We start from the raw sequence: 21,737 nt of genomic DNA, 5'->3' as shown, positions 1-21,737 counted from the left end.
AAAGATTGGAGATAGAATTAAACATTTGACAGCAACCATCATTACAAATGTGTGTGTGTGTGTGTGTGTGCGTGCGTGCGTGCGTGCGTGCGTGCGTGTGCGTGCGTGCGTGTGTGTGTGTGTGTGTGTCATGCATTTATTCTCAGTGGTCTGTGCTTGAGCAGCTAGATTCAGGGAACTGCCAATAAAACAATAAAGCAGAAAAAAGGAAGTACTTTTGTTGACCGTCAATGTTTTAAATAGTCATCTCAGATAAGTGTGTCCTTGTGTTGTGCCTTTGTTAAAGGTCTAGAATACCAAAACACCATTATTTCAAATGAATAACAAATAGAGGATATCATTATTATACAGTTGTTACTGTAGCAGACACATTCCATGACAGTGAAAATACTGTACTGTATGTGTATTAGGGTTCAACAATACCCTATTATACCCCTTTCCACAGAGGCAGTTCCAGGGCCAGTTCCAAGCCGGTGCCTATCGCAAACAACTAAGAGCTGCATATGTGTGACCGAACCCTACAAATACTGTTTAGTTGGTTGCCTCTACTAGTCAGACTAGCTTCAAAGGCTAGGCTTACATGAGAGGAATTTCACATTATCCAATCCTTTATTTATGGTACTTTTGGCAACATAACTTTAGAGAAGAGTATACATTTATAGGAGTCGTGGCTGCAATTGAATCTGGTCATGTAAGTTTAGAAGCACCATGAGCATAGCTCTGGTATTGTTTTTGTGAGGGATATTCATATCGCCTTCAAAGCAACGTAAACAATGACGTCAGAGGTGTTCACGGACATATTTAATAGGTCACTAAAACCAGCAGCCTCAACGACTACCGCCTACTACGGACCTGACATGGACTCATCACTGAGGACCTGACATGGACTCATCACTGAGGACCTGACATGGACTCTTCACTGAGGACCTGACATGGACTCATCACTGAGGACCTGACATGGACTCTTTACTGAGGACCTGACATGGACTCATCACTGAGGACCTGACATGGACTCATCACTGAGGACCTGACATGGACTCATCACTGAGGACCTGACATGGACTCATCACTGAGGACCTGACATGGACTCATCACTGAGGACCTGACATGGACTCATCACTGAGGACCTGACATGGACTCATCACTGAAGACCTGACATGGACTCTTCACACCACCACCATCACCAAAAAAGCTCGACAGTGGCTCTTCTTCCTTCGCAGGCTGAGGAGGTTCAACATGGACTCCAGGATACTCTGCAACTTCTACAGGTACACCATAGAGAGGATCCTGACCTTCTACAGGTGCACCATAGAGAGGATCCTGTCCTTCTACAGGTACACCATAGACTAGAGAGTATCCTGACCTCCTACAGGTACACCATAGAGAGGATCCTGACCTACAGGTGCACCATAGAGAGGATCCTGACCTTCTACAGGTGCACCATAGAAAGGATCCTGACCTTCTACAGGTGCACCATAGAGAGGATCCTGACTGGCTGCATCACGGCCTGGTACGGCAGCTGCACCGCCCTCAGCCGTAAGACTCTACAGAGGGTGGGGAAAACTGCAGAGCAAATCACCAGGAAGGAGCTGCCATCCATGGAGGACCTTTACTCCCAGCGGCTCAGGAAGAAAGCCCTCAGGATTATCAAAGACCCCCATCACCCGAGCCACAAACTGTTCTGTCTGCTGCCGTCTGGCAGGCGTTACCGCAGCATCAGGACTAAAACCACCAGATTCAGGGACAGCTTCATCCCGCAGGCAATAAGACTGTTAAACACCTGAGCTTGCACTATTTTTATTGTTGTTTTTTTATTTTTTTTTTATTTTTTTTTGTATGTCTTGTAAATTGCACAGTTGAAGAACCTGCAATCTAAGTTTTTCAAACATTACATAAATACACCGTAGATTGTGTTATGACAATAAACCTTTGAATCTCTGAATCATGAATTCTGATTCTGATATACTGATTGTAAGGTAAGCTTTTATTCCAGATGTATCTCTTTATGCTAAGCTAGGCTAACCTTGTCCTGACTATAGTGCCATACTTTACACAAACACATCAGAAGCGTATCATTGTCTTTATCTCACTCTCAGAGAGAGTCACCCATCAGTAATCATGATGGGTAACTTAAGAGAAATGAATCAATCTACAATCAAAAGAAGTGTCAGTGACAGTAACAAACATTCATACTGGTTATTACAGATACAAAGAGGGCAGGCTTGTCATTGGCCTGATGCCTGGGCTGTTTTCATCAGTGATGTACACAACCAGGCAGGCGCTGCCTTTGTTCCTCAGCAGAGATCCTGTACAGTAGAGCCTGTCCTCATCAACCTCACTGTCTGTCCGTGGCTGTATCTATGAAAAATAACTCTGTGGCCGTCTGTTCAATCATGATCTGTCTGTTTATTGATGTACTGCTCTTTGAGTGAAGCCATATGCTGAACAAATCCTCACAGTCACTGCGCAGAGACACAGATCTGCATTCACTGACCCGCTAAACTCCCCGGCACTACTGCATGTTTTACCAGAGTGTTGGATACACCCAATCGGTCAACCCTTTTCAGGGTTTCTCCTGGAAACATATAGTATGAGGGCGATAGATGAGAGCAACGCTGACGTTACTTCCGGACAAAAGTACGGCAACGCCCACTTGACAAGCGAAAATGATGCATCAGAGCGAAGCGGAAAATAATAGTTTCTTCAAGTCTTAAAGCTGCTGAGCCATATATTGCACCTCAAACAACAAATACATCCCAAGTTATAGTTTCTTTACTACCTCTACAGAAAAAAGGACAGTAAAGGAAACGATCTAATTCAGAAATCATAGTTTCAGTGTAAACCTGCTGCCTGCCACTCGTCCGACCGGACATCGATCCTCTATTTATTCGGAGCTCTGTAAAAACAAAGCTGTCTATGCCGTCTGACGGTCTATTTCACACAATTTTCATATTTCTGGAGTTATATTTCAGCTTTCGATTAACAGAAAAATAGTTTTCTGGCATCCCTTTAACATTTTACAGGGAAAATCGGCATTTTGGTATGAGGGCCAACACCCAAAGTACGAGTGAACAGCTCCCCTGCTACCCGTTTTAGACAAAACCATGCTTATGAGTTACCTGGTTGTGCAACACATACAGACATATACTGTATATACATACAAAACACAGGCCATTGGAGAAGTTTTGAATTGAAGCAGTAAATTCTGAAATAAAAAAGGTACACCATCTTTTTTCAATAGTTTATAATACCGAAACGAGTACACACATTTAAGGTTTTTAGCCTGTGGGGGGCTAGGAGAACAATGCAGATATAGATCCTAAAACATCCTTAAAGGTTCCTTTGGGCCAATTGTAATATGGGTGGGCACTGAAGAAGCTACCTAACTAGCAGCAACATCAGGACTTATTCTGTGTGTGTGGTGTGTGTGTGTGTGTGTGTGTGTGTGTGTGTGTGTGTATGTGTGTGTGTGTGTGTGTGGCTCCTGTAAGCACAGTTTTATTGCTCCAGCAGAAAGAGGTAAACCTCAGTGACTGCTGGGTTTTAGGAAATCAACACAGCCAGGGTTTGTTTAGACCGGAGCGAGGTGAATGTTTAAAGCATTAAAAGTCAATATTTCTTTGTGACAACCCGAGCTGTTTCACAGTGGAGCGCTATGTGCTGGACAAGGCAGCCATTGAGAGCTGTGACGGGAGGGGGGGGGTCAGGTGCTGGTTTTGGGGGTTAAGAGATGTTGGGGAACCACTGAAGGCCTCCTTTGCAGATTGGCATGGATTACTCATTACTGGAAATCACTTATATATATTTTTTGTTTTTGCTAAAGAGGGTTTTAGCCTCTTTCAGCCATATTTTTAGGATCTTTTCCCAAGTGTCTGGACTGTAGACATCATGAAATTAAGCTGATAATTATTCAGTCGATATGTTAATTTATCAAAGATGCTACACTTAATTTAAAAAAAGAAACTCATGGTCCTCTCTTTGTCACAGTGACTTTGAAAGCCTGTAATTAAAAGGCATTAAATGGAGCAAAAGCAGCCATTTGTAGATCCATTCATGTTTAAATTATACTATTCCCAGACTGAAATGATCACTACGAAAGTGAGGCAATCAAATATGTACAATACAACTATGCTTAAATGCGTATAACAGCCACTGGATTTTAACATAATGTGCTCAGAGATGGATGCATGATAAATAATGTTCGCTTTTCAAAGGACGCTGGCACTTAGAGGCAATTAGAGGTGGCTGAGAGTGCTCTTTGATACATTTTCAGTATCATTCAAGGTGATATAGAAGTCAATGTCATATTCATAGATAGATGGATAGATAGATAGATAGATAGATAGATAGATAGATAGATAGATAGATAGATAGATAGATAGATGGATGGATGGATAGATAGATAGATAGATAGATAGATAGATAGATAGATGGATAGATAGATAGATAGATAGATAGATAGATAGATAGATAGATGGTTCGAGGGATGGATGGATAGATAGATAGATAGATAGATGGATGGATAGATAGATAGATAGATGGATAGATAGATAGATGGATAGATAGATAGATCGATCGATAGATAGATGGATGGATAGATAGATGGATAGATAGATAGATAGATGAATGGATGGATGGTTCGAGGGATGGATGGATAGATGGATAGATAGATAGATGGATGGTTCGAGGGATGGATGGATAGATGGATAGATAGATAGATAGATAGATGGATGGTTCGATGGATGGATAGATGGATAGATAGATAGATAGATAGATAGATGGATGGTTCGAGGGATGGAGGGATAGATGGATAGATAGATGGTTCGAGGGATGGATGGATAGATGGATAGACAGATAGATAGATAGATAGATGGATGGATGGTTCGAGGGATGGATGGATAGATGGATAGATAGATAGATAGATAGATGGATGGTTCGAGGGATGGATGAATAGATGGATAGATAGATAGATAGATAGATGGATAGATAGATTGATATATAGATGGATAGATACATGGATAGATAGATAGATATTACATTTAAAGTTAATTGTATCCTGTGAGGTAGTGAAAGTAGGCTGCAGTATGTACGTTCATTCATTAAGTTGGCAGCTTGGAGGATGTGTTTTAGCCCCCCTAGAGTCCACTGTTCTCTGTGACGATCAAACATGGCCGTCTCTCATTGATCCTGCTTTGGTTTTTTGCTCAGCCCCCTGTTGTGTCTCACTGTAATCATTCAGCCTGGGCAGTGACAGCAGGGCTGCACAAACAGAGCTGGAGGAGGTCATCCTGAAGTTTGCACAGGATCGAGCCATTCATCCTCCTCGGAGGGGGGGTTGGTGCTGGCTGAGGCTGAGAGAGATGAATGTCCTGCTCTGTAAAGGTTGGGGATGAGGCGGGCAAGTGTTATTTGTCTCTTATGCTCCGCCGGGCACACGGAAGCTAAACGATCCTGTCGTTTTTCAGAGGATATGATTTATTGGCGGCATTAATTTCTGAACGGGGAGGTCACCTCTTCGCCCTCTCAGATTGGCCCTTCTGTAGCTGACTGGTGTCGCTTCACAGTTGGTATTTCCTGCCTTAGTGAAGGTCCACGCTGAGACAATACATTTGAACATGACAGGTATTCTGGTGGTTTGAAAGTAAGCAAACAAAAGGATATTTATTCCAAGTGAAAGCAATATGTGCTGCATGAGTAACGTCAGCCAAAAGCATGAGACATAAGTAAACACAATTAACAACAGACACATGAATAGTACACACAAACCAATTAGAAGTTGGATTAAAAGCAACCAACCAGTAAGAGTTAATAATACATGTTAAATAAACCAACAGTTGACCTTTAAGCAATATTATAACATGAGTTTAAACGGATCATGCGAACATATCTCCGTCCTTGGCCAGGCTTACCTTATTGTTTTATAAAAGAAAGTCGATGGTAAAAATATTAATTCAGATGTATCGCTCCGGAGGGCATTTTTGAAAAACGTTTACATCTGTCTTCGGCAGTTGAGTTTTGACCTTGGGTACAAGTGTATCTGTGATAAAACCCCATCATTTTTCGACTACTTTGACACAGAATCTGAAGTGATGCTTTGTTATTTAGGAAATCTAAAATAGCTCTCTACTTTGTTGTAAATATAAATAAAGGCTAAACCTGATCCTTCCTTTTCCTGGCGTTTAGTTTAGCTTCTTACTGTGAATGCTGCATTCAGTGATGGCACAATGTCAGCATGCCACCTACTGTGTTTGCATCCTGAAGTAAATATCACTCAACGAACAAACCGAAAAGGAAAATAATGTATCTGTGAAGTTATAAAGTAGTATTCAAATGAACTTTAAGAGCCTAAGTACGTTAAACTCATCAAATAGCCTACGTTTTTTCTCATTGATTGGTCAAATTCAATTACATTTTCCAGTAAACACTTTTCTGCTGCCCTCCAATCATCTGTGATGGCCAGCAGGACTGGGTTTTCTGCAAACAAAATGTTTGTCTGAGCTAATTGCGTTTGTTATTGACTCTGCCTCCTCGTTCATTTGCACGTTGATGAGACCGCAGCTGCGCTCGACGAACACCAAGACTCACTTTGTATCCAAACGATTCAGGAGTGACCTCAGATCCCCTCGTATGCACTTAACTAGAGGCCAATAGTTTGCTCAAAAAGCTGTTGAATTGGAACAAAAAAGGGCTTTTATCCAAGATATCCTGATCTGACTACTGTGCTAAACGCATCATAAATTAATGAGGGTAATTCTGCAAGTGGGTATTTTGAAACAATGAAATACAGTCACATTTAAAACTTCAATGTAAGGACACAAGCTGTCTATGTGTCCAGTGCAAATTGACTCCAAGGTGTCTTGAAGGAGATCTTTTGACATTTTAAATACATTTCAGTATTTTTTGGGCAGTTTTGGTCAATTACAAACTTAATGACCGAATTTCTCAACCAAAATCTTATCTAACAAGCACAACAATACAGAAGCACACCCTCGCACAGGGCAGACATCCCTCTCTATTCAGAGTTAAGTTTGCTCTGCACAAACAGGAATGCTTTGCTCTCCCCCCCTGCATCACACACACCCCTTTACTCCCCCCTGCACCTCCCTACACACACACACTCTGGTCAGCGTGCCACTGTGTGTCGGTGTGTAACAACTTCTCTTGTTTCTCATGCCTCTCCCTCTCACCATGTGAAGGATCTGCTGCTTTGGATCAGTTTGGTGATGGTGAACAAGTGAGTTTATTTCCTTGCATATCTGTGTGTGTTAATGCGCGTATAAAAGCCATGTGGAGGTTGCAATTACTTATTCTTTTGTGCTGTCCTTTCTGTCTTTGTGTCTAAGTCGCCCACTTTTTTGTGTGGCTGCTTTTTTGTATTTTTGCAGGATAATTTCTCCTTTAATGATCTGTATAACGTGACCCTCAACCTCTCCCCGCCCTCTTTTGAATCCCATCCTCTTCTCTGTCTCTGGAGACTACATGTAGCGTGAATAGACATGTGTTAACATTAGGGGGGTGGGAGGGGGGCTCAGGTAATGTGTATGGGATATTTCCTTTGTTCCATCCGAGTGCTGAAACTGTCATGGGGATGGTTTGGGGAGAGGAAAGCCGAGGGGAGACGGAGAATCAAAAGCCTCAGTCTGGATCCTAAAATGATGTCTGAATGACTTTAACCTCACTATTATATAGATGAGAAATTGTCCAGCCACATGTTGCACGTTGGGATACTGATGAACATTTCTGACTAGTACCTGGCAATTTATATTCAAACAATTGTTCTCTTTGTTTCCCCCAAATAAGGGCTGGCTCTCCTCACAGTTAATCAAGGCTGACTTACAAATCTGTAATTATTTTTGGGTTATTTCTATGGAGGGTGGGGTGTGATGAGCCATTGCTGAAAATATTAATCATGTCTGGCATTCAAATATTTTTCACACATATGCTTAGGACTTCATTTCATGGGAGCCTTCTCCATGACAACCGCACCAATTAGCTGTGATGGATTAATCATTGAACTACCGAGCAGAAAATACACTTGAAGACACTTTTAATAAATGTGAGGAGAGATTTAGATCACAGCTGAGGGAGTTAAAAACCATGACAAAACACACATTTAAATATGAATAGCTTATTAATAAAAAAAATGTGCTATGCATCAAACAACATTTGTGAAGCTTATTATGTTTACTGTTTTTAAAGCCTCTCAGATGTTACATTTATCAGCCTTGGGAACATTTTTGAACTTATATAATTTTTTTCTTGGCCTTTCTCGCCATATGGAGTTTGCATGGTTGTCATGGAGATGTCTCAGTTGTCATCACACGACCTAAACATGGAGCATCAGTCATGTGATGACAGTAGACGGTTTGTAGGCTCTGTGCAGGAAAGCAAGCATCAGTTTAAGATCAGAGCGCAGTCAGCTGTTGTCTGCAGTTTTAAGTCTGATTTCTTAGTGTCCAAGGTTACATTTCTTCTTTTGTTCGTCCAAAACCCAAAGATATTCACTTTCATCTGATATAAAACCGAGAACAAATAGTAACATTTCATATTTAGAGGCTAAACCTTATTTATTAACTTTGAGTATTGTTCATTCAAGTTTTAGGAGAAACATTATTTGACTCAGAACTTTACATCAGTGTTGTGATGAATGCAGCTTGAATTGTGTGTCCACTTGGGGGCAGAGCTCAAACGAAACAAGCTAAGCTAATTGCAAGTTGTTGTATTTAATATCGCCCAAGTTTTCAGGGAGTGCAGAAGCCATGCATTTGCTTCTTCGCCCCAGTTGTGTCTCCGTGCAGAAAGCAGAATAAATGCAGCTGATGATAAGAGCGCAGAGGGAGACGAGATGAGAGCAGGAGATAGGAGGAGAGGGATTTCTGCAGCTGCATGCCTCTTTAGGATTCCTGCTCTCTACCTCCTCTAGCCGGGGCCAAACCGGCATCATTAGGTTTGGCAAATTACCCGAGCGGCCATTGTGGCGCAGCCATGGCACGTTAGTGTGTCTTTTTAACTGTGTCTAAACTCAGTCTATTCACTTGTAAAAGAGAGCAGCCATTGGCAGATAGTTGGCAGGTTGCACAGAGAGGCCATTCACCCCGGTAGGAAGGAGCTGAGAACACTGCCTCGGAAATGGTCCTCTCTGAATATTTTGATGGAAAGACTTTGGATGCCCTCTCAGTGTCCGTTTGCCCTGAATGAACTGCTGCGTTAATATTAATACTTTAAAGGTGAACGCAGGAGCTGCTGCTGCTGCTCCAGAGATTTTAGTAGAAGTTGTTGTTGTGTGAGTTATTTAAGGAGGAAGTGGAGAAAGGAATCCAAGGTTCTTCAGAGTAGGAGACAGGACGGGGGACGGGGGGGGGTTCACTGTTTCTTTAATGATTTTTGGATGAAGTCCAAGTACACGAGAGTTTAGACAAGAGGCTGATATATAAAGGTCAAACGCTGGACCCCCTCCTTTTATTTTGGGTGCCATGGAGGAACACGTTACAATGCGTCTGAATGAGGGAATAATTACGTGTAATTAATTTCCCTGTCATATATCACCTCGGCAAAGAGGATTTGTCTGGATTTTAATGACGCTCACTTAACACCAGAGGCTCAGCATGCGCAGTTTGTAGCCGGTGTAATCCCGCTGGACGTGTTATTAAGCGGTTTCCAGGGCTTTGTGCACCTATTGTCGTCAGATCACGACTCGTTATTCCCTATAAAAGCTGTTTTGTATGAAACGACTGAAGAGATTTTACTCATGGTGACAGAAGGAGAAGCAGCACCTTCACAGTGTCAGTGTGGCTGCCCTGTAGTAAGCTCAGTGGTCACATGGTCACAAAAGAGCTTCACCCATGCTTTACTCTCCATCGAATCAGCTCATTCATAAATAAGCAGTGTGGGTTAAAGGTATCGGAGTGACACACTCACCGTGGGAGGGCCATCGCTTTGGCTCCTGAAAGACTGCAACGTTCTTCAGTTCGTCAGAAGACAAAGCCAAGAGTGCTTGAATAGAAAGTTCTTGAAATAGAAAAAGGGAGCCTCACAAAAAAAAGTCTCAAATTCCATGTTGCTTTTATTCTGTAAGCATGCTTTAAAATCTTAAGAGTGCATCACACAACAAAACCACTTGGAGATTTGCTAACCCAGCTCTAAAGTGTAAAACCTGTTATCTTCTATAATAAAAAAGTTGAATTTGAAGAAGAACGCTTGAGAGAAACGATCAAAGCATTCTAATAAACTATATTTCTGCAGAGAGGGCCATTTGATGGATATGCAGAGCAGGAACAGTTCTCCTATACAGGCCTCGCATTTTCTTTAACTGACGCCCCTGCAACAAATCACATGCAAGTGATAAATGTCAAAGTGAAGAAAGAGTGACGGTAAACTATCTATGTATGGGCATAGGTTTTAAAGTGAGCAGTGAGTCTGCAGAAGTGATGGAAAACAGACACTTCTGCAGAGTAGGGACACCGTTAATGACACGAAGGCACTTTATAACCATCGCTTTGGTCAACACAAATCACTTTGAGTGTGAGTTGGTTCTATATTTTCCAGAAGACAATTAAAAGAAGGCATTGTTACCATTGCTCCAGGTGGCTCCAGTATAGTGTTCAGTGTTTCCCCTACCATTGTCTTGGAGGGGCGCTGCGCCCCGCCAACGGAGCCCCGCGAGCCCCGCCAACGGAGCCCCGCGTCCCCCCTGAAATTCAAGGTGTTTAAAAATCTTGTCTTTTTAAAAAAAAATACTTTTAATGTTTATTTAGCTCCAAATTGCAAATAATCTATAACTACTGTCACTTTTCAAATTGAACATGTGCTCTTTTATTAAATAAACTAAACGCTTTCATTTTAAGTTGTGAGTTTAGTTTACCCTAGAAACAATAACCCTTCCTTCAGCTCCCCCCCCCCCCCGCTCAGGCAGCACCCCCCCAAGCAGTAAAACCTAGGTGAAACATGGTGTGGTATTTATCTGTTTATAACAAATGCAATCCTAATAGCAGAATAAATGGGCACCTAATTATGCTCATTCCAGGTTTCATAATTGTTTATGTACAGTATTATCATATCACTTGTGGATTTTAACCATCTACATNTGAAAAGCCTAAATGGTGTAGAGTTTTATACTGAGTGAATTAACCTCTAGAGATACTTGGAAACAGATTCTGACTGATAACGGTAAATATATTAAAGAAACTAGAGGTTAATTCACTCAGTATAAAACTCTACACCATTTAGGCTTTTCAAAATAGGCCTAATGAATACCAACACATGCTGGAAATGCAAGAAAGAGATGGGCACATGTGTACATCTCAATGGGAATGTTCTATGGCCAACCCATTTTGGCAAAGAGTGTTGGAATTCTTAGAGGCATGGGTAGGAATATCCTTGCCATTATCCCTACGTTTATGCCTACTGGGCGTTAAAACAGAAATTCCAAAACTGACAAAAATACGTGCTCATTCAGTTTTAATGGATGGATAACCTCAGCTGCCGGAATTATATTGAGACACTGGAAATCACCCACAATGCCAACATGTCACGAAAGGAAGGCTCTGATGAGTGAAACAGCATCATATGAGGCAAGAATGAGGGGGAGAGGACCTGTGGTTCTAGGGAGTTGGGATTACTTTGTGGATTACCAGACCTCTAACTAGTAGCCTGACTCTCACAAAAGGGCCTTTGTACAATTATTCTAATCAAGCATCATTTGTTGTTATTATTTTTATTTTATGATCGCTATAGTGTTTGATTGATAATCACATTACACCTTTGTATTTTTCTGTTTTCTTTTTAACCAGGAACACTTAACTAACATGTTTTGTAGCCTGACCTTCCTCTTTCTGCATGAATGGGGACATGCAGTCCTAATCTGTAGCAGGGCGCCCCGGCTCAGTCACATTTACGAGTGTGATAATACGTTTTACTTAAAGACCCAGTACCTTCTATGCCCAGCCGGATCTTCTTCAGTCCTCGGTCCTTCAGCACGGACTTGGCCACGTCTCTGTTCTCGATGTACTTGAAGAAGCGGTACAGCTTGGTGCTGTAGATGACTGTGAAGAAAAAGAGACATTCAGTAGATGAACGCTCCACGTAAGGTTTGTATTGTTGTTATCAAACCGCACATAAATGTCAATACTTTCATAGTCTTTAAATATTGTCCACTTTCCCAACCCTGTCTGTAGCTCTCGACCCATTGGTTACTACTCATCCCTCTAATTCACTTTAAGGTCTGGGCTGACCTTTGAATACAATCCCCTAGACTTTGTTGGTGTTTGTTTCATCATCACAAGTCACAAAGGCTTTAGTTGTTTTAAGGTTTTCTTTTTTATTCTACTGACCTCTTCTGTTGTGTTCAGGTTGAAGGACCTCATGTTGTTAAAGGAAGTTGTATTTTTGTCCTTTGAAGTCTGCTAAACTTTTCTGCAGCCTCTTGCAGTGACATGTCAGTTCTTTAATATCTTTCTTGACTTTCAACATATGTTCTGTTTTAACTGAATCTTTATTTTCTGGTAACATGTCTGACAGTGGAAATAAGCAGTTTAATGAAAGTTGTTGCAGCCTTCTCCTAGTGGTTGGAAGGGAACCATCTTGAGTCTGAAATCCTTGGACAGCCTCTGAGAGGATGCATGGTTAAATAGCCGCTGAAGCTGGATACTTTAGAAGGCATTGAGTTTCCTCAGAATAAATATTTCAGAATGGAATTCTTTTTAGCTGACTGATTAAATCCCTTACATGTATATCATCTTGGTCTGGGCCTTAGTAATCATTCTTGTCAAAAGTAACAAAACCATCCAAAACGTTTTTGTACAGGGCCCACTATATCAATTGTAATTATTAGTATTTATTATCGGACTTAAAATATGATTTAACTATGTACAATTTAGAATTCTGGTAAGCTTTATTCACACATTTCACTGTAAAAGGCTGATTTAATTATTGTTGGATTGTTTTGACCAACGCACAAGTCATCTGCAAAAAGGAATAATTAAGATTTCAAAACTTCTGCCACATTTGCTGTGGATACAGTCCCATTACTCCTCTTTCTAGTAGACATGTTCTTGTTGTCATCTGTAGAGAGATCTGTAGAGAGATCTGTAGAGAGATCTGTAGTTCTCTCTGCGTGTGCAGTAGGTGCAGCAGGCGCAGAAAGTGCTGACGCCTACAGCTGACTTTCATAAAAGAAGCTGCTGCTACAGAACACCTGTGGGTTCATTTGAGTATAAACAGGTCTGGGATCATTGACAGCCTCTTACTCTGAGAGTACTCCTCTCCCATCTGGGGGGGGTACTCTTCGTCCCAGTCCACCACGTCGTCGTCGGTCAGCACAACCACGTGACACTCCCTCTCCCCGCTCTGAGCGCTGGCCACCATCAGCGGCAGCACCATCTCCTCCAGGTAACACTCAAACTGATGCCGGGCCCCGTCGTTAGACAGCTCGTGCATCAGGGCGCCTGGGGGGGGCAGAGAGAACACAGAGATGAGACGAGACAGGGCACGGGGGGGCTGTAGGACACTGTACTGGATATTCACCTGTCCTCCAGCAGCCACTGAGCCACATCAACAGTTCAACTTCCATTCTGATAAACTAAACATACATCACTTTTCAGAGGGAATCATTGCATTCTTATGGTACTGACTTTTATTTGTATTTCAAATCGTTTTTGAAACTGTTTTTTAAAATAGTTAATTATATATAATTCATATATCCGTAATTCCTTTGACTGTGTATGTATGCACCATTAACCACCAGAGCAAATTATTTGTAAACCTAGCATACTTGCCAACCTTGAGACCTCAGAAATCGGGAGCATTTTGCTGCTAAAGAGACGCGCTACCATGGGAACCAAACAATGGTGTAGCTGTATTAAAGTCAGGAAACCGGGAGAGGGCAGTGACATCGGGAGGGTTGGCAAGTATGCTATCAAGACGTTTGACACTGAAATTGCACACGTAAATAAATCACTACTGTTCTTTTGACTTCCTTCAAATATCGACCTGAAACTGAAATGTCCATTGAAAGCAGCCCTGACAGTTTGGAGTGCAGAATATATGAATAATTTATTATTGTTTATTAGTTGCAAACCCAAAAGTGGTAATTATAAATACATCAGAGATTAGTCTGTTTCCTGTATTTATTCATAGTTAGAATTAGCATGTGTTCAAGGCAAAAATGAAACTAAATCTTGTGTATGTATTTAAGATGTAAAAGCGACAAAAAATAGCACATGAGAGATGCAATATATTGTACTTATGTTTCGAATAAAGGTGGATTTTTGCACATTGAGTATAGCTATAAGCGTGCGTCCTTAAATATATTAATGTGGAACACATTCCTGACAACGGTTTCTCACTTCCCCACTGATCGACAAGTAACAAATGGGTCAAAACAATTCAGCAATGTGCCAAAAAGTGCAAGAAGAAGACAACTTGCAAGTAAACATGGATGTTTAAAATGGGTAATTTAAAGGAAAAGTTTTACGAGAGAGGAAATATATTCTACATGTTTGTGAGCCCAGTGACATTTTAATGTAAAAGCAAACATAGCTCACGAAAATAAATCCACAGGGATTCTTCTGGGTTCTTCTACTGCTAACTCAACTCCAAATATAAAAGGAGGATCAATACAATTGTAATAGTGCTCTATTATTACTAAGGTCTATTATTGTGAAGTAATGATGGAAGGTTCTGGAAGTAAATGTATAATGGCTCCAGTCCTCAGAGATCTGAGGGCTATTTCAGGAAACTTCTGGTGCTACAGGTGATCCTTTTGAGGCAGAACTGCACCAGATATGCCCTAAGTATTACTTTTATAGAGCTGCTGACACATTATAAATGCAAATACTAAAAAGAGAAATAGTTCATTTACCGTTTAACCGCAGAAAAGCAGTAACTTATGACAGAAAACCTGTAAATCCTCATCCTGCTGTTGGTGCAACAATAAAAGCTACTTGCCTGCATAACCAGCATTACATCTCACAGCTAATCATGACCTACTTAGAGCCACACACACACACACACACACACACACACACACACACACACACACACACACACACACACACACACACACACACACACACACACACACACACCAGTGAGGAAACTTAAGAAATAACATGCATCTATCTTGGTTAACTGGACTATTTGACACTCTGGGAAAAATGGTAATCTGAGAAGAACTATGCCAAATATTATATTTTGAATTAGCCTATAGCTTAGCGTAGAGGCAGAACATGAATAGCCTGACTTAACACCGCTGTCCAAAGGTGTCTAAACCTCTTATTTACACTTCATATTATGTTGATTTACTTGTATAGAAATAGAAAGGTAGGAATTAGAGATCTTGGTTTGAGGTATTTCTTGTCAAGGTTAGGGTTAGCGTTACAAAAATGTCACTCACATGATGATTGACAGGTTGTAAGTTTAAATTAAACATTAATTAGCGCTCTACTTCTCCCAGTAACTGTCTACTTTCATGGTACTATAACCATAGTGCTAGATGGGGGAATCTCATACTGTACACCTATACACCTTTGCAGGAAGACTGTGGTTTTCTGCGGGGCGTTTCTTCCGGGAAAAACACAACTTTCCCTGAATAAATTAAGGTAAATCACAAACAAACACACACACACACACACACACACACACACACACACACACACACACACACACACACACACACACACACACACACAGTCTCAGAGTCTGTCCATCAGATCCTCAGCAATAAACTATTTTTCTCCTCATCCATCTTCCTCTCCTTTTCCATTTCAGCCTGACCTCTTCTGTAAGTGGGGTCTCTGGGTAACACTCTCAGGCGTCCAGTTTAATGATTTAATGCCACTGCCATTAAGGGGGTTATTTATTAGCAGCAGTAAGACCTTGTATGTAGTGAGGGCTGTGTTTCCAGTCAGGTCGTGAGCTGAAGTTTAAAAAGTGGCGGAAAATAAAACAATAAATAAGTCTAGTGTAAAGTAATGTCTTTAATTATAAACTATTCGTAAATACATCTGATATTTTCTACATGAATGCTCGTTGTTGAACAGTTTTAAATCTCTAAATATATGTTTCCTCTTTTACTGCAGTATGAGAAACTGACAACAAAGAGAAACATAACGGATTAAAGTTGAGTGTTGTGTGTTTCATTATCTACTTTCAAAAACAATGTAGGGGAGGAAAGACTAAAGATTATATAACCTGACAAAGTAAGTAGCACACACACCAGTAAGAATTTCAAAAAAAGCTTTAAATAATTGAATAAACATTAAAGTAAAGGTGTTATTGCTCCACTGCTCTGCCTGTTATTATTGTGCCTGTATAAGCAGGCATATAAAAAAAGGGTCTCAATCAGATCTCAATACACACATGATTGACAAGGAATGAGAATGGACACACAAATCTATCTGAAATCTAAAAGAAAATACTGAAACAACTCTATTAATTTGCTCTATCATGAACAGCTCGACTTATATTATCATGCAAAGGATACATCTTGATGTTGTCATTATTAAAGTACAAACTGTTAATAATAGTTATTGCACTTTTGCAAACCAAAACTAAAAGAGGTGTACCAATCTCTATTTAAATGTGGCGTGGCAGTTAATTGATCGTCAATCAGCAAGTTGTTTTGTTCATTAATTATGATGCAAAACTACTTTTCTGCACATCTTACACTGTAATGCAGCGTCAAGAAGTTGATATTTAAAGCACTGTTTGGTTGATTACGGATCGTTAGCGATGCAATGCAAGTTCACTTAAAGATATTAGCATTTTGCAAGTTTTTATTTCTGCATTCGTAACGATGTTTTTTTGAGAAATAAACGAAACTTCTTTAAGTCCTGCTTGGTGGATGTGCATTGGAGTAAAGTGTGCATCCTGATTTTAGATTTGTTAAATGTTATAAGCTCAAAAGTGTTTTCAACCTGAGCACCAATTACAACTTAATTTTTGAACGGAGATCGGTGTAAATTCAATCAACATCGAGGCAAAATGGAACAAAAAAGATTGAAAGTGGGCTTCTATCTTTTGCAAGCTTTCTAATGATACAAAGTGAATTATAACTAAGTAAATCTCGAGCTTACCTTTCACTTTTGGTGCATTGTGTCCTGCAGCTGGTTAAGTTGTCGAGTTTCAGACGGAGATGGTGCAGGTTCACGGTATCCAGAGGTCTGGCTGCAGCGGATCTGAGTGCAAATAACAAGCTTCATTCAGACCAGCAGGGGTGCTGTCAGGAGCCAGAGAGGGGACGCAATGTGTAATAAACTCTGCAGCAGCCTAAGATAAGATGTATGTTAGAGCAACTGGGAGTACCTTTTGCATGTAAATAAGCAGCGATTGTTTTAATAACAATAGAGGAAGTTTATCCTTAACCAGTTTGCAGAAAGATGATACAAATATACAGCATAGCCTTGACACTAACGTTACAATAATAGCCTACAGTTGATCATTTCATGCATTGCATTAGAAAGAAAGTGGGCAATGATATTGACATATATAATTTAAGACAACAAAAAGACAAACATCTACTAAACATCTTGGGCGGGGTTCACCAAATGTCTTCTGGATATGTTGCCGCCTATATGACCTGCACATACAGCTACAGGTGATTTCATGAGCACAGGTTAAAAGGGTTCTTGGATATGCATTGCAAAAATCATTGTAAAGAAAAGCTTGGCTGCCACCTACTGGGACATGCTGTGCACACTCCACTCCATATGCTGTTAACACACCTTTATTTAGTTATGTAAATGATGTGGGAAATATGTTTATATATGAGGACCATCACATATGTAATGAGCATGATATAGATTCAAATACGAGCAGAAATAATACATAATTATTTTTATTACTCCATTTATACTCTTCTGTTTTGTCTAGGTATTCTATTTCATAAACAAGTCATAAACAATATGAGGTGGATTAAGTAATGAGATAGGCCACCTTTTAATGTATTAATTGTACTATATGAAAATACTCCATTGCAGGTTGAAGGTCTTCATTCAAACTATACTTAATTAAAAAGAAGTCCAGTGGCAAAACACACCTATAGCATTTAAGTGAAATTGCTGGTTGTGTTATCAACCACTGAGTAATTAAGCTAACTGTCAAATATAATAAAGGTGTTGGAGCAAAAAGTACAACACTTCCCTTTGAAATGTAGTGAAGGATACTTCTAAAGTTGCATTTATGGAAATACTCAAGTACAGCATCATTGAACTAAAGTCCAGTACTTGAGTACATTTACTTAGTTACTTTCTATCACTGCAAATAGACATTCACAACAGCACAGCACTACTATTATTTTGCAAGTCCTGATGTGGTCATTTCCCGCGCTTTAGTAATTCATTATGAACTCAGCAGGAACGACGCATTCCCTTTTTCTGTGTGGATTCCAGCCAATAGGAACTCAGAACCATCGAGAGCCAACAGGCTGCGTTCGACCCAGGCGTCTGGTCCAATCAGTGACGAGTGGACTTAGTAAAGACAGCCAATGGGACGTTAGGAGCATTGTGTGACCGAAGCAGAAAGCAAGGCTCTGCCGGGGCTCAATTCGCCGCTTCTCCACCCGGCTTGTCTTTTTTTGGGATCTATACTGCAATGGCGGAACAGCAGCAGCAGCAGTTCTACCTCTTGCTGGGCAACCTGATGAGCCCTGACAACGACGTCAGGAAGCAATCAGAGGTAAGAGAACCACAATAAACGGGGTGGATTTCACAAGTTCGGTCAGTTGGTGAAATCGTGTTAGCAGCAGCTAAGCTACCGAGCCTGGCCGCGCGCGCAAGGCAGCTTTCACGTCACAGGTTCTATAGCCCACGTGCAATGTGAAGCTGAAAGTGAGTTTACTGCTCGGTTTAAATCTAACTACTTCCACCATGTTGCGTTATACTGATATAGATACTGTGTAAGTTGTCAGTGTTTGTGTCACACTGTCGTTTTGATTCAAAGCTAAATTGCCTCAAAATCCCCACATTCTCCAGCTGACATGTGAAGCTAGTCATTTTAGCAAGTGGAGGAACAGGAAGTAGCATGAGAAGCTAAATGGCTAACTCACTGAAGTGCCGGACATTGAAGCATATTTTTGTACAGGGGCCAAAACGTGGTACTACAATTTACGTCACAGGCCCAAAGTACTTTTTCCCCATTGACTTGCAATAGGGTCGGTTTTATTATTGCCAAGTACGTTAACATGTACAAAAATAAACAAGTATGTGAAAAACAGACCACAGAACAATATACAAAATGTAAGCTTAAGGGAAAACTCTACTGCGCATGCTCTATCGGCCCAAATCCGGGTACTTTTGCTCAGGGCAATATGGCTTCATGCGCCACTGAACAACTCATAGAAATGAACGGGGTCCCTCCTTCAACGCTATATTTCTTCATACATCCTTGGTTATATTAGCTAGCAAACTATCGTTGAACAGTGATTAAATAATTAAAGAAAGGACTGTAGGAAGTAAAAGATAACGTGAATGTCATGTAATAAGTTAAGTGTACTGATTAGCAACATAACAAGCAGTGGGAGGGAGGGAGCCAACACATGTACAGCTATGTTAGCTCATGCAATGGCCTTCAGTTCATATCAACATTTTAAACGTACTCTCTTTTTGGTTTAATGACACTGGTGAAGCTATTTATCTCAGTTTTAGTCACGTCACCTGTAAAGGCTCATCCACTCACAGGATTAGCTTCTCTAGAGGATTTGTTTGGACTGTGTCTAGCTGGCCTATTCACTTTTTCCCCACCACGATTAGCCTCAAAGCATTGTTGCCAGTTTACCTCTTCAGCACCAGACTTTTGCATGAGGTAGTTGAAACTTATCACACTAGCAGTCAGCGTTTTTCTTTACAAAACCACACACTGTCTGCCCCGATACTAAGCTCATTGGAATTCATCCTTTTATAGCAACTATCCCTTTCTGTCTTACACACACAATAGGAATTGATCCATGTGTAGAGGACTTTAAAGCCACACGTCCACATTGACAACACATTCGTAGGTGTGCAGATGCTTAATCAACTCTATTCAAGCCATGATGTACAGTATTGTTAAGTCTTAGAGCTGTGAAGTAACCTAAAGTGTCCCCATTGTATTAAAGTTTCAGTTTTGCCCTTTTATATCTGGGGAGTTTTAGCTTGAGCTAGTGAAGATGGCACTTTATCAATGTATAAGTAAATCCCTTGAATGACAGTTGATCTAAGGATAATTATAATAGTGAGCCAGCAGACTTAGGAATCGGATTGTTGTGAGAAATGTTAATGCCTTGTTTTAAATATGTTTGGTCAGTAATCAGGTTTCTCTGCCAACATAGTGTACTGTTGCCACAAAGCTGCTCCTCCCTGCTCGGCCTTTGTGATGCAAATGTGAACTCTGGGAATCTATTTACGAACTTTAATGGTCACATAATCAAGTTTTTTTTCCCAGCAGAGATCTAGCCAAAGAGTTGTTTACCATTACGGCCCGTCTACACTACAGGCATCAAAAGATCTTGAAGCTGGGCGTGTCTGAAGCTTGGCGATTTTTTGCGAGCCGCGACCAACAACCAATCACATGAATCTCCCGCCCCCGACATACAAAGCAATAGCAATGTTAAAACGAAGTAAACTGGATATAAACTCTCCAAACAGGCGAAAACCTACCAGTTTCACCCACTGTCTCTGCCACCTCCCTCCATGCCTGGTTCCTCCGGTTTGTATCCCGGTAAATAGTTCTGGTCATAAAGAACCGGGTGATTTGCTACCGTAATATCTCGTTTGGAATATGAGGAAATGAACTGCGGTCTGGCTCTCCCAGCTTGCACACGGAGTCGACTTTAATTAGAGTTCCAGGTTCCTCTCACAAAAAGTAACGAAATGTGCAACAACGGCAGTGTTCTTTACACGAAAAAAAATGTACGGGGACATTAAAGGTGCGACTTTGTGTACCTGGACGTCAGTGTTCAAACGTAGTTAGAAACATTAATTCTTTGTACCCCGCACGGACCCGGAAGTTTTCGAAACAAAATAAATGAAGCACAGTACGAATGAATCCTGACAATTTTAATTATCCGTAAACAGTCAACATCAGGTAAAGTCACGGTTTTTACTAAGAGTCACCCATTTTCTTATTAGTATAAACTAGAAAAAAAATTGTATTGATGTAGATCTAAACCCCCTGTACTGTTACAACTTTATAAATAATTCCGCCGGTGTTATCCGTTGTTTACCACCCCCGATAGCGTTCCAAGTCTGTTATAGGAACACTTTACATAGTACTCCGTACAACTAAAACGGAAGTCACACAAAGTAATTTTTGGTGTTTTCTTGTACGTTTTGTGTGTAACCGTACGAAAGGACCCCTACCTTTCGTCGGCTTGACAGACACTGAGACTTCTCTTACAGTCTACTAGTAAACGTTACACCATAGATTGCCCGGGCGAGTGTGATGTCCCATAGCGTTTTACCCCGAAAGTTGCGGAAGCCCCCGGGTAAGTGAACTTACCGCCACTGCATCTTCTAAAAAATTAGAAGCGGCTTGAAGTAAACAACGCCCTCGGGTACCGTACCGAAACGTTCCGTAGTGCTCGGTAAAGATAGCCGTAGTTTTCAACTTTCTACAAGTCCGGTTAATTTAGGGCAAATACGGTTTAGGGGCGGGGGTCAAACATTCCGCGCATCGGTTAACGTTTGGCCCACACCGTTCGACCCCCCCTCTCGGCGGCGGTCAAGTAAAGGAGTATAAGGTTTGCTCTATAATGCCCCCCCGCC

The 21,737-nt window shown here is 40.9% G+C and overlaps 2 protein-coding genes across 2 annotated transcripts in view; one reads left to right on the top strand and one right to left on the bottom strand.

Annotated features, from left to right (window-relative positions):
* Positions 1 to 17,166, bottom strand: part of sema5ba (sema domain, seven thrombospondin repeats (type 1 and type 1-like), transmembrane domain (TM) and short cytoplasmic domain, (semaphorin) 5Ba) — a 41,900-nt gene extending 24,734 nt beyond the window's left edge. Inside the window, exon 1 of the mRNA XM_010775231.1 lies at positions 17,073 to 17,166. The gene's annotated coding sequence lies outside the window, so the exon portion shown is untranslated. The remainder of the gene's footprint in view (positions 1 to 17,072) is intronic.
* Positions 17,167 to 18,498: 1,332 nt separating this feature from the next.
* kpnb3 (karyopherin (importin) beta 3) overlaps positions 18,499 to 21,737 on the top strand; it is a 22,285-nt gene continuing 19,046 nt past the window's right edge. Inside the window, exon 1 of the mRNA XM_010775244.1 lies at positions 18,499 to 18,672. Within this exon, the coding sequence (XP_010773546.1) occupies positions 18,589 to 18,672 (84 nt within the window). The 5' untranslated portion in view covers positions 18,499 to 18,588. The remainder of the gene's footprint in view (positions 18,673 to 21,737) is intronic.

The sequence above is a fragment of the Notothenia coriiceps genome, unplaced genomic scaffold (genome assembly GCF_000735185.1).
Source record: "Notothenia coriiceps isolate Sejong01 unplaced genomic scaffold, NC01 NC01_scaffold00000339, whole genome shotgun sequence".
In the NCBI taxonomy this organism is placed as follows: Eukaryota; Metazoa; Chordata; class Actinopteri; order Perciformes; family Nototheniidae; genus Notothenia; species Notothenia coriiceps.
The sequence above is the reverse complement of the archived record's forward strand: the minus strand, read 5'-3'. Positions and strand labels throughout refer to the sequence as shown.